This window comes from Manis javanica, chromosome 16, assembly GCF_040802235.1.
Source record: "Manis javanica isolate MJ-LG chromosome 16, MJ_LKY, whole genome shotgun sequence".
Taxonomy (NCBI): Eukaryota; Metazoa; Chordata; class Mammalia; order Pholidota; family Manidae; genus Manis; species Manis javanica.
The window spans coordinates 19,421,000-19,437,467 of NC_133171.1; the positions used below are offsets into that span (position 1 = coordinate 19,421,000).

At 44.5% G+C, this 16,468-nt stretch overlaps 1 protein-coding gene across 6 annotated transcripts in view; it reads left to right on the forward strand.

The window, feature by feature from the left end:
- The window catches only part of TPMT (thiopurine S-methyltransferase), a 28,042-nt gene extending 12,002 nt beyond the window's left edge, over window positions 1–16,040 (forward strand). For 5 of the 6 annotated variants that reach the window (XM_036994398.2, XM_036994399.2, XM_073224061.1 and 2 more), the window contains 4 exons: window positions 424–498; window positions 4,721–4,806; window positions 6,169–6,213; window positions 15,448–16,040. In XM_036994398.2, coding sequence (XP_036850293.1) covers window positions 424–498; window positions 4,721–4,806; window positions 6,169–6,213; window positions 15,448–15,560 — 319 coding nt within the window. In that variant the 3' untranslated portion in view covers window positions 15,561–16,040. Of the gene's footprint in view, window positions 1–423; window positions 499–4,720; window positions 4,807–5,021; window positions 5,160–6,168; window positions 6,214–15,447 lie in introns of all 6 variants that reach the window. The other variant, XR_012126002.1, reaches the window with a different exon arrangement.
- The last annotated feature ends 428 nt before the right edge of the window (window positions 16,041–16,468 follow it).

Sequence of the window (16,468 nt, forward strand, 5' to 3'; positions counted from 1 at the left end):
ATTGTGACTCCAGGCAGGCAGCAAGAAGGAAGGGAGGGCGGGCAGGGTCTTCCACCTCACACCTGGGTCAGTGAAGAAACGAGTTTCAAGGTGTGGAGCGAGGCGAGGTGTCGTCTCCCGAAGGTCCCCGGTCCCCGGCCCAGGGCTGGGAGGAGAGTCGTCACAAACCCTCCTCTGGCGCCTCTTTGTGCTCCTGCGTCAGAGCAGAAGGGACGGCGGCGGCCGCCACCTCCGGAAACTGGGAGATGGACAGCTCCTCACACCCGGGTCCGCACACCCCCGAGACCCCGGGTGGGCAGGTGTGAGGCCCCAGCTCCTCAGCCGCTGGGCAAGTACCAGCAGGCGGTGCGGAGCGCTGTTCATCTTGCTAAAGATTCGAGTTTTCTCAGATAAAATATGTTTTTTTCTTTTTTGTTTTGATAGAGCAAATATTGGCAAATTTGACAGGATTTGGGATAGAGGAGCATTAGTTGCTGTTAACCCGAGTGATCATAAACGGTCAGTGATTTGGTTTCTTTAATTAAGGTGCCTTTGCCTCCCTCCTTCCTTCCCTCCTTCCCCTTCTTAATTTAGTGACCTGTTCTTTTTCTGGGCTCCAGAAAATTAACCAGACTTTGTCTAGTAGAAATAGCCGACTGTATTTGGGATTAGAAGACCTGAATCCAATACCAGCTTTGTCTAAAAAGTATAGGATTGGCTCTAGGGACCTGGGTGCAAGGCTTGTGGCTCTGTCACTTCTAAGCTGTGTTGCCTTGATCAATGTCTCTGACCTCCCTAAGTCTCAGTGTCCTCCTGTGCAAAACTGTGGCGTGTCGACTCTACTGTCACCACCACGTCCGCTGGTATTACAGCTAACACTTGGGTACCCCATGTGCCAGGCATTGTTTGAAGCACTTTCTGTGGATGGACACATTAAATCCACAAGGCAGCCCCGTGAGGAATGTGTTGTCTTACTCTCTTTACAGATAAGGAACTAAGGTCAAAAAGATGAAGTCCCTGAGCCAAACTCAGGCGGCGAGTATGTGACAGAAATGAGACTCAGGTTCAGGGGGTTCGGCCTCAAAGCGCCCGCTCCTGATCCCTCCGAGGGTCACTGTGGACTTGAACAAAATGACACATGGGGAAGGGCCTTGTCAACTGTGTAAAACTGTTGAAATGTTAGCTGCTGTTATATTAGAGCTTTTGTGATTGATGTTTCTGGTGACCCTTGCTACTGTGCCCGGTCTGCTCAGAAAACAAAACTCAAATATGAGGAAGAATGCTGAGATGTGCCCGCTCCCAAGTACTTCCTGGGTGAACTGTCATTCACACGCTACTTGGATGGAGCACATAAAATTTGAATTGTTTAGCTGTACAGAGGCGGACTCTTAACACACAGCAAAATGGGATACACATCGGTGAGATAAAATGCTTACTTTTAGAAATTGTTTCATGAGTAAGGCTTATTGCCAGAGCTAATGTTTTTTAATTAGATCATGCGGCATCTTCTCGACCCACCTGCTCCCCCAGAGCTGACCCCCGCTCCTCTCCCCGTTTCTGTCTGTCACCCCTCCTCCTGCATCTCTCTGCTGGGCCCTTCCCCACGGGGTCACCGGACAGCACCACCCCCTCCGGGACCCACCCAGCCTCTGTGCTGGCAGCCTCTCTCTCACACTTGCTTGTCTAGTGATCGCTTCAGGTGTCCTATTGCTTTCATTTAGTCATTCAACAAATACTATGTTCCAAGTATATACTCTGCTGGATGGTGGGGAATAACTGAGCAAATCGCCCACGGTATTTGCCCACATCCTTTTAATTTTTCCAGCTCTGTTCTTCCTCCCAAACATCCACATTTCCAGGGTCTGCTTTGCATCTCCCGTGTGACATCAGTGTCCTTTACCAGCTCAGAGTATCTCCTGCAGCCTCTGTCTCCAGAAAATACTACATTTGTATACTAAACTCAGTTCTGCTAAATGTCTAATCTTGAAGGTGTCCCCCACTTCCTAAGGGTGGTCATCCTCTTCCTTAAGGTGTGCCTGTTAAAATCCACCAGTCAGTGGGGAACAAACAGGAAGTCACAAAGCTCACTTCAAGGGCAGACCATCCACAATGTGCTCAGTTACATCCCCACCATCTGGCATAGTATACATTTAACATGGAGTACGAGCCTCATTAATAAATATTTGTTGAATTAATGTATGAAAGCAAAGCAGATTCAGAGCAAGGGAAATACACTGTTGGCTGCCAGCCACCACCACCTCCTCTGTCCTAGACACAAAGGCCTTCCTTCTCCGTGGCCTCTGAACTGTTTATTTCGTGGGTAACAAAGAGTAGTGAGGCTGCTACTAGGAATCAGTTCTAGCTTGGCCACAGACTGTGTGTCCCCCCAGCTGTACACTGAGTATTTACTCCCCTTCCAGCCCTGTGTGGGCATGTAGGGGTGTGTATGCATGTGTCTGTGAATGTAGGGGTGTGTGTGCATGTATGTGTGTGTTGTAGGGGTGTGTGTATGTGTGCATGTAAGGGTGTATATGTGTGTGTGCGTGTAGGAGTGTGTGTCGTGTGTGTAGGAGTGTGTGTGCCTGTAGGGGTATGTGTGTGAGCAAGTAGGGGTTATGTGTGCACATGTAGGGGTGTGTGCATATGTGTGTGTGCATGTAGGGGTGTGTGTGTGGGGGGGAGCAAGTAGGAGTTATGTGTGTGTGTGGTCACAGCTCCAGGCATACCTGAGAACATGTTGGCCCTTGTTAACCAGAATAACTGCTTACTTTGAGCTGCCAGAAGGTAAACTGGTCGTAGTGCATGTACATGGCACGTGGTGCTTTATCTCATTCCTGTTGTCAGTCGTTAGTCCTGGGTATTTTCTGCTGCGCCCCTCAGGTCTCTTGCCTAACATAAGTCAGTGGGGCATACCTCTCTCATTTTCCTGAAATTGTTGAAGCTGGTTGAGAGTGAAAGTCCACATTCCGAGCAGAGTGCGGTCTGCCCCCTTCGGAAGCCTGACAGGCCAGTCTGACCCCTTCACGGAGACAGCAGGCTGTTGCTCTCTTCTTCTTAAGAACAAGAATCAGAAAGGTAGGAAAGAAAGGTTTCCGCTTAAAAGAGCACTTTGGTCCGTGTAAGTCTTGGCAGAGGAAATCCCGGGGCAAAATACCAATAAAAACTGAAATCAGTCAAAGGGAGAAATAAAGTTTTAAACCCGTTTATTGCTTACAAACTGCAGTCCAGCATCGTCTCTCTCTCCCCTGCTCAGGAGGAAGCAGGCCAGCCAGCAAGCGAGCCCCTCCCCTTAACCTCCCAGGTTCAGACACACCCTCAGTTGCCCAGGTAATTGCCCACTGACATGGAGACGAACTTCTCTCCACCCCATATGCAGATGCACCAAAGCCAGGCAAGATATTCTAGAAATGTTACAATTTTACCCACAGTCTGGTTCCTTTGCCGGCCAGGGGCGCGTGCCCAGGGGGATGGCAGACACCAGCCCGGAGCGCACCCTGCATTCCAGGCGGTGTGCTGAGCACTCCTGTGTGCAAACTCCGGATTCTCACAACAGTTTACAAGTGGGGAAACTGCAGCACCATGAAGCCAAGTAGCTAGTAAGGGGAGGAGCTGGGGTTTGGGCTCAGGCCCCCGGCAGGCGCACTCCTGACCTCCGCGCTGTGCAGCCTCCCTCGCCTCCCACAGAACTCTGGCCAGGGAGCCTGGCATGGCCGTGCCCGGAAACAGGTGTGCCAAGAGCCAGGGCTCCTTCCTCCCTGCTGGGTGTCTGTCCGCCTCCCTGCGTGCATCTGCTCTGCCCTCTGGCCACTGCGCTTCCTCCCCTCGTCCCGCTGGTGCTGCCTCGTACCTCCCTTGCTCACGGCCTTCAGCCGCCCCAGCCCCACCCAACACACCAGGGCTCCAGCCACGGTGCGGTGATCATAGCTGACAAGCCCACTAGTCCTCTCTGGTCTCTTGGGTCAGTTTCCCGGTGGAGTCATCAGACTGGTCCAACCCACCGCGCTGGCTCCCAGGCCCTGCACGGATGGGTCCCGTGAGAGTGGGGTCCCCCCCTGAACGAATCAGACACACCCGGGAGGCGGTGTCACTTGCTCCCCGGGCACCTCGCATGAGGGCACTCCCCCAGGTCCCGTGGGTCACGCCGTACTGGCCCAGCTCCAGCTTCACACCACCTTGAATTTTTGCGTGTTTGTTCATCTTGTCTCTCCCCAGCCAAACAGAGGAAAGGGGTTGCATTTTGTACCTCTTACAGGGGCCCTGGGGAGGACTCTGCCATCCCGGGTACTTGTTAACAGCAGTATCCCAGGCCCCACAGCAAACCCACTGAGTCAATGATGCGAAATCAGCTTTTCTTCAGCAAGCACCTGGGGTTGTGGTCCTCAGCCTGGTGGGGAGCCGCTGCCCCAGGGCTGGCGGGCCTTCAGGAGTATGTGTGCAAAGTCAACAGGCCTGCAAGGGCCACCGGCTGGAGGGAGACGCTGCTCATCTCCGTATCTCTGTCTGGTGGGCTCTGGAAGCAGGGCTCGTTTTGAGACCCATCTTTACTCTTTCCCAGCTTAGGCAGGTGACATCATTTGCTAACCCTATTCCTGGGCTTTAGAATGAAAATTGGCTTCATATGGTGGTTAGAATTAAACTGTCATGTAGACGAAAGTAGATGCAGGTTCCCCTCCCTGCCTCCTGTCCCCTGCAGGCTCTGTCTGTAGAGAAATGTAACACATACTTTCTGTGTTCTTTTTAGCTATGCAGATATAATGCTGTCCCTAATGGGAAAAGGGTGTCACTACCTCTTGTGCGTCCTTTCTTACGATCCAACTAAATATGCAGGTGAGGTTTCTTTGCTTTTCTAGTTGCTCCATTTCCTAATTTAATTCTGTGACATAGATCGCATTGTTCTCTCCTGATTTATCTCATAGGAAGCATACTGCTTATATATATGAAAATAAGTCTGTTTTTTGGCTAATGGAAAGTATAAACATTTTCTTCTCTTCACACTTGACATGTCTTTCTGGTACTCCATTCCCATTTTGTTCGTCATTCAGAGCTCAAACTTTAGAAGGATGGCCCTACTATAAAAGAGAGATGGCACGAGCCCTGGATTAGGAGGAAGAGGTCTGGTCACCCTGTTGTGGGCATAGTGTATCGGTGTCATCCATGGTGGCTGTGTCCGGCAGATGCCTGTAAGCACACAAACACCCTCAGAGGATGGGCTGAGCGGACATGGGGGTAGGGGATGTGAAGGAAAATCTCTAAACTATTGCTATTCTTACTTTCTGAGATTATATCATTTATCTTTGTCTTGAATTTATAAAAATGATATTTTCTTCTGGACTCTCTTTGACTTACTTGAACATTGCAAATTTAATTTGTGTCATAGCTGAGCTTTATTTTCAGAAAGAAGTGAAAAGCAAACACGTAGACTTTTAATTTGTAAAATCTCCTTTTTGAGTGTTAATCAAACTTTTTAAAAAGTGCCGTGTTTTCTAAGTTTTTATATGTATTAGTATTGTGTTTCTGTTTGAGTAAATCAGATCTTTAAAACTCATTAAAAGATAAGGCCTAGTGTCCATAATTAAGTGTGGGGCAATCAGATGGGAATAGAAATTAATGGAGACAGGCATCAGCTTTGCTAATCTGATTTCACTTCCCTTCCTGAACAGGGCGCTTAGGGAAGGGCGTGTGGGCAGAAGACCAGGAGGCTCTGTGTGGGGTGGAGCTCAGAACACCGCTCTAGAAAAGGGTAGAGGCTAAATTTCCTTTAAACTAAATGGCCCGCAGCAAAGCGGGAAGAGTGCACAGAACGGGGGGGAGTGCGGGTGAACACAGGAGTCCTGGGAAGCCCGTGCTCCGGACGATGAAGTAAACTGCAGGGGAGTTTGTGGCTGAGCTCCACTCTGCTTCGAGCGTGCCCAGGTCCCGTGGCAGGCTCAGCGGGCTCACCGGCGCGGTTGCTGGGCACCTCACGTCGCCCACTGCCGCCCCTCAGTTGACTTCTTTGGTACGAGATGTGCAGAAGAGCAAGCAGAGAGACCCGCCGCATCCTCACCTGCTGGGATGATGAAGTTGTGTGTAGGGCATAAGCATACCGAGGTCACTGCCCAGAAGCAGGGGGGTGGGCCCTGAGAATTCATTTCCCCTTAGAACTAGATCTATAGAGATTAATCTTCACCATGTTTCTCTTTCACCTAGGCCCACCCTTCTACGTCCCAGATGCTGAAATTAAAAGCCTGTTTGGTAAGTTACGGATAGGCACTGTCACTTTTGAACTAAAGTCAACAGTTAACATCTTTGAGCTGTTAGCAAACTATTAGCATCTAGAAATATAACTTTTTTTTTTTTTTTTTTTTTTTTTTTTTTTTTTTTTTTTTGAGAGGGCATCTCTCATATTTATTGATCAAATGGTTGTTAACAACAATAAAATTCAGTATAGGGGGGTCAATGCCCAATGTACAATCATTAATCCATCTCAAGCCTAATTCTCGTCAGTCTCCAATCTTCTGAAGCATAACGAACAAGTTCTTACATGGTGAACGAATTCTTACAGAGTGAATAAATTCTTACATGGTGAACAGTACAAGGGCATTCATCACAGAAACTTTCGGTTTTGATCATGCAATATGACCTATAAACCATCAGGTCAAATATGAATATTCATTTGATTTTTGTACTTGATTTATATGTTGATCCCACATTTCTCCTATTATTATTATTATTTTTATTTTTAATAAAATGCTGAAGTGGTAGGTAGATGCAAGATAAAGGTAGAAAACATAGTTTAGTGCTGTAAGAAGGCAAATGTAGATGATCAGATGATCAGGTGTGTGCCTATGGACTAAGTATTAATCCAGGCTAGACAAGGGCAGCAAGACATCCATGGATGCAGAAGATTTCTCTCAAAGCAGGGGGGGTGAGGTTCTGAGCCTCACCTCTGTTGATCCCCAAATTCTCACCTGATGGCCCCCCTGCGACTGTGCCTGTCTTAGGTTGTTCCTCCCTTGAGGAATCTTACCCGTCTCTGGCTAACCAGTCATCTTCCGGGGCCATACAGGGAAATGTAAAGTTGGTAAGTGAGAGAGAAGCCATATTGTTTGCAAAGGTTAGCTTTTAACTTCTTTGCAGATTTATGCCCTGTGGCTTCTATGCCCAGCACTTGTCTCGAGGTATCTTTACCACCTGAAGGAATTATGATACTCGGTAAATTCGATATGAGGCACGAATTCTATTTAAGGTTTGTAATTAGGAAGGAAGAAGAAAAGCTATAGATGTAGCATATGAAGGAAACTTGGGAGGATTGATTATTTCTTTGACATATCTTCTTGTAGAGTACCTTAAGTATGTATAGGTTTTAAACTACTAACTAATTTGCACACACATATTAACATAATAGGAATACGGTGACATAAACAAAGCAAATCTATAATTACCAGCCATCTCCAGTGAAGCCAAGAAAACCATTTAGGCACCCTAGGCATTTGTGAAAATTTATCTATGATATGATGGATATTTTCGAACTGTACTTGAACCATCAGACAAATTAAAGCAGCCCATTTCTGGGATCTGTTCACATCCCATATGTTCTTTTAACCATAGATAGTCTATAGTCATGAGATTTTGGGGTGCTACAACTTGCACCCCTCCCAACTCCTGGTAGAGTTCCAACAGTACAGATCCAGTCAAATTCGTTGTCTCACTGTATGCACATGCCAGCCTAGACATCTCCCTCCTCCTTCTTATGGCAAGTCCAGGAGACGGTGGGCTGGATGCAGCCACAACCGCAGCATCGTCCGGATCCCTGTGGAGGCTTTTTGATGATCATCCCCCGGCACGAGTCCTCCAGAGAGTGCTGATGCCGGAAGCTCCTCCTCATATCGTATCTTAGTTCATTTTCTGGGTATCCAAGCTAGGCCTTGATCTTCTGCGTAGAAACAAACAGACCCTTTGCCCACACTTTGACATGCCCTCTATACCACTGTGCAGAACTCATTGGAGGTCAGCACACAGTAACTGCTTTTTTTTTTTTTTTTTTTTTTAATTAAGAGAAAGGAATATTATCAGAAAAGAGTACCTCCATAGCTGATCATCTGACACCCTTTAAGTGATCAACATTAAGGATATTTAAAGCATGCGTTGATCTTTGATTTACCAATAGTTTTATCCTGTTAAGGAGTAATCCCCCTTTTCTTTCTTTCTTTCTTTTTTTTTTTTTAATTTTTAATCTACACTTACCTGAAGAATACTATGTTTACTATGCTCTCCCCTATATCAGGTCCCCCCTAACAACCACATTACGGTTACTGTCCATCAGCTTAGCAATATGTGGTAGAGTCACTACTTGTCCTCTCTGTGTTGTGCAGCCCACCCTCCCCTTTCTCCCTCCCCCCCATGCATGCTAATCTTAATACCCCCCTTCTTCTTCCCCCCCCTTATCCCTCCCTGCCCACCCATCCTCCCCAGTTCCTTTCCCTTTGGTACCTGTTAGTCCATTTTTGGGTTCTGTAATTCTGCTGCTGTTTTGTTCCTTCAGTTTTTCCTTTGTTCCTATACTCCTCAGATGAGTGAAATCATTTGGTATTTCTCTTTCTCCGCTTGGCTTATTTCACTGAGCATAATACTCTCCAGCTCCATCCATGTTGCTGCAAATGGTTGGATTTTTCCACTTCTTATGGCTGAGTAGTATTCCATTGTGTATATGTACCACATTTTCTTTATCCATTCATCTACCGATGGACATTTAGGTTGCTTCCAATTCTTGGCTATTGTAAATAGTGCTGCGATAAACATAGGAGTGCATCTGTCTTTCTCAAACTTGATTGCTGCGTTCTTAGGGTAAATTCCTAGGAGTGGAATTCCTGGGTCAAATGGTAGGTCTGTTTTGAGCATTTTGATGCACCTCCATACTGCTTTCCACAATGGTTGAACTAATTTACATTCCCACCAGCAGTGTAGGAGGGTTCCCCTTTCTCCACAGCCTCGCCAACATTTGTTGTTGTTTGTCTTTTGGACGGCAGCTATCCTTACTGGTGTGAGGTGATACCTCATTGTAGTTTTAATTTGCATTTCTCTGATAATTAGCGATGTGGAGCATCTTTTCATGTGTCTCTTGGCCATCTGTATTTCTTTTTTGGAGAACTGTCTGTTCAGTTCCTCTGCCCATTTTTTAATTGGGTTATTTGTTTTTTGTTTGTTGAGGCGTGTGAGCTCTTTATATATTCTGGACGTCAAGCCTTTATCAGATCTGTCATTTTCAAATATATTCTCCCATACTGTAGGGTTCCTTTTTGTTCTATTGATGGTGTCTTTCGCTGTACAGAAGCTTTTCAGCTTAATGTAGTCCCACTTGCTCATTTTTGCTGTTGTTTTCCTTGCCCGGGGAGATATGTTCAAGAAGAGATCACTCATGTTTATGTCTAAGAGGTTTTTGCCTATGTTTTTTTCCAAGAGTTTAATGGTTTCGTGACTTACATTCAGGTCTTTGATCCATTTTGAGTTTACCTTTGTATATGGGGTTAGACAATGGTCCAGTTTCATTCTCCTACATGTAGCTGTCCAGTTTTGCCAGCACCATCTGTTGAAGAGACTGTCATTTTGCCATTGTATGTCCATGGCTCCTTTATCAAATATTAATTGACCATATATGTTTGGGTTAATTTCTGGGGTCTCTAATCTGTTCCACTGGTCTGTGGCTCTGTTCTTGTGCCAGTACCAAATTGTCTTGATTACTATGGCTTTGTAGTAGAGCTTGAAGTTGGGGAGTGAGATCCCCCCTACTTTATTCTTCTTTTTCAGGATTGCTTTGGCTATTCGGGGTCTTTGGTGTTTCCATATGAATTTTTGAATTATTTGTTCCAATTCATTGAAGAATGTTGCTGGTAATTTGAGAGGGATTGCATCAAATTTGTATATTGCTTTCGGCAGGATGGCCATTTTGACGATATTAATTCTTCCTAGCCATGAGCATGGGATGAGTTTCCATTTATTAGTGTCCCCTTTAATTTCTCTTAAGAGTGACTTGTAGTTTTCAGAGTATAAGTCTTTCACTTCCTTGGTTAGGTTTATTCCTAGGTATTTTATTCTTTTTGATGCAATGGTGAATGGAATTGTTTTCCTGATTTCTCTTTCTATTGATTCGTTGTTAGTGTATAGGAAAGCTACAGATTTCTGTGTGTTGATTTTGTATCCTGCAACTTTGCTGTATTCCGATATCAGTTCTAGTAGTTTTGGAGTGGAGTCTTTAGGGTTTTTTATGTACAGTATCATATCATCTGCAAATAGTGACAGTTTAACTTCTTCTTTACCAATCTGGATTCCTTGTATTTCTTTGTTTTGTCTGATTGCCGTGGCTAGGACCTCCAGTACTATGTTAAATAACAGTGGGGAGAGTGGGCATCCCTGTCTGGTTCCCGATCTCAGTGGAAATGCTTTCAGCTTCTCGCTGTTCAGTATAATGCTGGCTGTGGGTTTATCATATATGGCCTTTATTATGTTGAGGTACTTGCCCTCTATTCCCATTTTGCTGAGAGTTTTTATCATGAATGGATGTTGAATTTTGTCAAATGCTTTTTCAGCATCTATGGAGATGATCATGTGGTTTTTGTCTTTCTTTTTGTTGATGTGGTGGATGATGTTGATGGATTTTCGAATGTTGTACCATCCTTGCATCCCTGGGATGAACCCCACTTGGTCATGGTGTATGATCCTTTTGATATACTGTTGAATTCTGTTTGCTAATATTTTATTGAGTATTTTTGCATCTACATTCATCAGGGATATTGGTCTGTAATTTTCTTTTTTGGTGGGGTCTTTTCCTGGTTTTGGTATTAGGGTGATGTTGGCTTCATAGAATGAGTTTGGGAGTATTCCCTCTTCTTCTATTTTGTGGAACACTTTAAGGAGAATGGGTATTATGTCTTCTCTGTGTGTCTGATAAAATTCCGAGGTAAATCCGTCCGGCCCCGGGGTTTTGTTCTTGGGTAGTTTTTTGATTACTGTTTCAATTTCTTTGCTTGTAATTGGTTTGTTTAACTTTTGTGTTTCTTCCTTGGTCAGTCTTGGAAGGTTGTATTTTTCTAGGAAGTTGTCCATTTCTTCTAGGTTTTCCAGCTTGTTGGCATATAGGTTTTCATAGTAGTCTTTAATAATTCTTTGTATTTCTGTGGAGTCTGTCGTGATTTTTCCATTCTCATTTCTGATTATGTTGATTTGTGTTGACTCTCTTTTTCTCTTAATAAGTTGGGCTAGAGGCTTATCTATTTTGTTTATTTTCTCAAAGAACCAGCTCTTGGTTTCGTTGATTTTTGCTATTGTTTTATTCTTCTCAATTTTGTTTATTTCTTCTCTGATCTTTATTATGTCCCTCCTTCTGCTGACTTTAGGCCTCATTTGTTCTTCTTTTTCCAGTTTTAATAATTGTGATGTTAGACTATTCATTTGGGATTGTTCTTCCTTCTTCAAGTGTGCCTGGATTGCTATATACTTTCCTCTTAAGACTGCTTTCGCTGCATCCCACAGAAGTTGGGGCTTAGTGTTGTTGTTGTCATTTGTTTCTATATATTCCTTGATCTCTATTTTGATTTGTTCATTGATCCATTGATTATTTAGTAGCATGTTGTTAAGCCTCCATGTGTTTGTGAGCCTTTTTGTTTTCTTTGTAGAATTTATTTCTACTTTCATACCTTTGTGGTCTGAAAAACTGGTTGGTAGAATTTCAATATTGTGGAATTTACTGAGGCTCTTTTTGTGAGCTAGTATGTGGTCTATTCTGGAGAATGTTCCATGTGCACTTGAGAAGAATGTATATCCTGTTGCTTTTGGATGTAAAGTTCTATAGATGTCTATTAGGTCCATCTGTTCTAGTGTGTTGTTCAGTGCCTGTGTGTCTTTACTTATTTTCTGCCCGGTGGATCTATCCTTTGGGGTGAGTGGTGTGTTGAAGTCTCCTACAATGAATGCATTGCAGTCTATTTCCCTCTTTAGTTCTGTTAGTATTTGCTTCACATATGCTGGTGCTCCTGTATTGGGTGCATATATATTTAGAATGGTTATATCCTCTTGTTGGACTAAGCCCTTTATCATTATGTAGTGGCCTTCTTTATCTCTTGTTACTTTCTTTGTTTTGAAGTCTATTTTGTCTGATATTAGTACTGCAACCCCTGCTTTCTTCTCACTGTTGTTTGCCTGAAATATGTTTTTCCATCCCTTGACTTTTAGTCTATGCTTATCTTTGGGTTTAAGGTGAGTTTCTTGTAAGCAGCATATAGATGGGTCTTGCTTTTTTATCCATTCTATTACTCTATGTCTTTTGATTGGTGCATTAAGTCCATTTACATTTAGGGTGACTATTGAAAGATATGTACTTATTGCCATTGCAGGCTTTAGATTCGTGGTTACCAAAGGTTCAAGGTTAGCTTCTTTAGTATCTTACTGCCTAACTTAGCTCGCTTATTGAGCTGTTATATACACTGTCTGGAGAGTCTTTTCTTCTCTCCCTTCTTATTCCTCCTCCTCCATTCTTCATATGTTGTGTGTTTTGTTCTGTGCTCTTTTTAGGGGTGCTCCCATCTAGAGCAGTCCCTGTAGGATGCCCTGTAGAGGTGGTTTGTGGGAAGCAAATTCCCTCAGCTTTTGCTTGTCTGGGAATTGTTTGATCCCACCATCATATTTAAATGATAGTCGTGCTGGATACAGTATCCTTGGTTCAAGGCCCTTCTGTTTCATTGCATTAAGTATATCATGCCATTCTCTTCTGGCCTGTAGGGTTTCTGTTGAGAAGTCTGATGTTAGCCTGATTGGTTTTCCTTTATAGGTGACCTTTTTCTCTCTAGCTGCCTTTAAAACTCTTTCCTTGTCCTTGATCCTTGCCATTTTAATTATTATGTGTCTTGGTGTTGTCCTCCTTGGATCCTTTCTGTTGGGGGTTCTGTATAATTCCATGGTCTGTTCGATTATTTCCTCCCCCAGTTTGGGGAAGTTTTCAGCAATTATTTCTTCAAAGACACTTTCTATCCCTTTTCCTCTTTCTTCCTCTTCTGGTATCCCTATAATACGAATGTTTTTCCTTTTGTATTGGTCACATATTTCTCTTAGTGTTGTTTCATTCCTGGAGATCCTTTTATCTCTCTCTATGTCAGCTTCTATACGTTCCTGTTCTCTGGCTTCTATTCCTTCAATGGCCTCTTGCATCTTATCCATTCTGCTTATAAATCCTTCCAGGGATTGTTTCACTTCTGTGATCTCTTTCCTGACATCTGTGATCTCCTTCCGGACTTCATCCCACTGCTCTTGCATTTTTCTCTGCATCTCATCCCACTGCTCTTGCATTTTTCTCTGCATCTCATCCCATTGCTCTTGCATTTTTCTCTGCATCTCTGTCAGCATGTTCATGATTTTTATTTTGAATTCTTTTTCAGGAAGACTAGTTAGGTCTGTCTCCTTCTCAGGTGTTGTCTCTGTGATCTTTGTCTGCCTGTAGTTTTGCCTTTTCATGGTGATAGAGATAGTTTGCAGAGCTGGTACAAGTGACCGCTGGAAGAGCTTCCCTTCTTGTTGGTTTGTAGCCTTTTCCTGGGAGAATAGCGACCTCTAGTTGCTTGTGCTGGGCAGCTGTGCGCAGACAGGGCTTCTGCTTCCTGCCCAGTTGCTTTGGGGTTTATCTCCGCTGTTGCTGTGGGCTTGGCCTGGCTGGGGCTGTTCCTCCAAAATGGTGGAGCCCCGTTGGAGGGGGAGCGGCCAGGAGGCTATTTATCTCCGTAAGGGGCCTCTGTGCTCCCTGCTGCCCAGGGGGTTAGAGTGCCCAGAGATCCCCAGATTCCCTGCTTCTGGTCTAAGTGACCTGTCCTGCCCCTTTAAGATTTCCAAAAAGCACTCTCCAAACCAAAACAACAGCAGCAACAATGAGAGAGGGAACAGAAAGAAAGAGAAAAAAAAAAGGAAAAAAAGGGGAAAAACAAGCGATTTTTTTTTTTTTTTTTTTTTTTTTTTTTGTCCTCAGGTGCCGGTCCCAGGCACCCGCTCACTGGTCCTGCTGCCCTGTCTCCCTAGCACCAGGGTCCCTGTCCTTTCAAGGCTTCCAAAAAGCACCCACCCACCGGTCCCGCAGGGAAGGAACGCTCAATATTCTTTGTCCTCAGGCACTGGTCCCACGCACCCGCTCACCAGTCCCGCCGCCCTGCCTCCCTAGCACCGGGGTCCCTGTCCCTTCAAGGCTTCCAAAAAGCACTCGGCAAAAAGAGAGAAAAAAAAGGGGAAAAACGCGCGATTTCTTCCGTCCTCAGGTGCTGGTCTCAGGCACCCACCCACCGGTCCCACAGGGAAAAATGCGGGATATTCTTTGTCCTCAGGTGCCGGTCCCAGGCACCCGCTCACCAGTCCCGCCGCCCTGCCTCCCTAGCACCGGGGTCCCTGTCCCTTTTAGGCTTCCAAAAAGCACTCACAGAAAAGAGAAAAAAAAAAGGGGAAAAACGCGCGATTTCCTCTGTTCTCAAGTGCCGGTCTCAGGCACCCGCCCACCGGTCCCGCAGGGAAAAACGGGGGATATTCTTTGTCCTCAGGCGCCGGTCCCAGCCACCCGCTCACCAGTCCCGCCACCGTGCCTCCCTAGCACTGGGGTCCCCGTCCCTTCAAGGCTTCCAAAAAGCGCTCGCCAAAAAGAGAAAAAAAAAAAAAAAAAAGGGGAAAAACGCGCGACCTCCTCCGTCCTCAGGCACCGGTCTCAGGCACCCGCCCCCAGGTCTCGCAGGGAGAAACGCAGGATATTCTTTGTCCTCCGGCGCCGTTCCCAGGCACCTCCTCACCGGTCCCGCCACCCTGCCTCCCCAGCAACGGGGGCCCGTCCCTCTAAGGCTTCCAAAAAGCGCTCGCCAAAAAAAAAAAAAAAAAAACCGCTCCGGTTTCTCTCCACCCGCCGGGAGCCGGGGGGAGGGGCGCTCGGGTCCCGCCGGGCTGGGGCTTGTATCTTACCCCCTTCACAAGGCGCTGGGTTCTTGCAGGTGTGGATGTAGTCTGGATGTTGTCCTGTGTCCTGTGGTCTCTATTTTAGGAAGATTTTTCTTTGTTATATTTTCATAGCTCTATGTGTTTTTGGGAGGAGATTTCCACTGCTCTACTCACGCCGCCATCTTGGCTCCGCCTCCTAGAAATATAACTTTTAAAAGTCAGAAGCCATTTTATTGAACTCTATTTTATCCTAGAAAAGGGACCAATCTCTGTAATAACGCCTTTTTAGCTAAGTGATATTCTTCTGCTAAAGATATTTGAATTCTTCTGGAGAAATAGTATGTTTAATTTAGGCCTTAGGAGTTAGAAGTGATTTATATATATATATAATTATGAACAATTCAGAGTTTAGAAAATTTGCCATTAGCATGTTCTCATTTTCACTATAACGTAAAATCTTCAGTACATACTGTTTTTAAGACCATCTGATGTGTTGTTAGGAAAGTCCATGATGGTCACCCTCTCTTCTTGTTTCAGGTTCCTTGTGCAATATTCACTGTCTCGAGAAGGTTGATGCTTTTGAGGAGCGACATAAAAGTTGGGGAATTGACTCCATTGTTGAAAAGTTATACCTATTTACAGAAAAGTAAACAGGACATAAATAAAAGCAAGTAATATCCACTTGTTTTTTGAGCTTTGGGGCAACTGAAGATTATGTTATGATGTGAAACTATAACGGGTGACTTTCAAAAAAAATTGCTCACAAATCTTACCACAGATCTTTGCTCCAAAATGCATGTAACTTTTCAGAAAACCACTTACCTCATTGTTAGAGTAGCTGCCGTTAGAATGGAGAGCATGATCGGGGGTGCAAGATTCTACCTGTGTGTTTTACTTACAGACTGCAAGAAATGTTTGGAATCAGCATTCCTTGTATAATTAAAAATAAAAGAAATGCAGTGTATGTACAAGAAGTATGATAGACATAGAAAAATTGGTATACTTTGTTCTCTTTATGTAATTTTATATGTAACAGGATCAAGAAACAAATTTTAAAACTAAATAAATCAACATATATGCAATAAATTATTTTTCTCAAACTGTAAAAATAAATTTTTTAAAGAAAGACATTTTTCTGGGTTTGGCAACTTTTTGTCTCTCTTCCCTTGATCTTGTTTAAATGATAAAGTCTTACAAAGTACAGTAAACCCAGGGGTAGATTCTCAACTGTTCATGACAGTCTAGATTCAAAACCTACCCGTTTTTCATTAACAGTCATGTCTTGTTAAATCAGACACTCCTTTCTAGGGCTGCACTAACTAAATGATTGAGATTGTTTAGCCCGTGTTAACAGGATGGTGGGTATTATTAAAGGTTATTATTAAACCTTATTAAAGGTTGTTAATGGGGGAGTTTCTAGACCCCTGTAATGTTGATGAGAGCTGTAGATCTCTCCCCAGAACTGTGTCATAAGCAGAATATTGTGAATGTGTCTTGGGGTTCAGAGTTGTTGACCTCTCTTTCTGCCCCTGGTTATGCTACACGCCTGGCTGACATG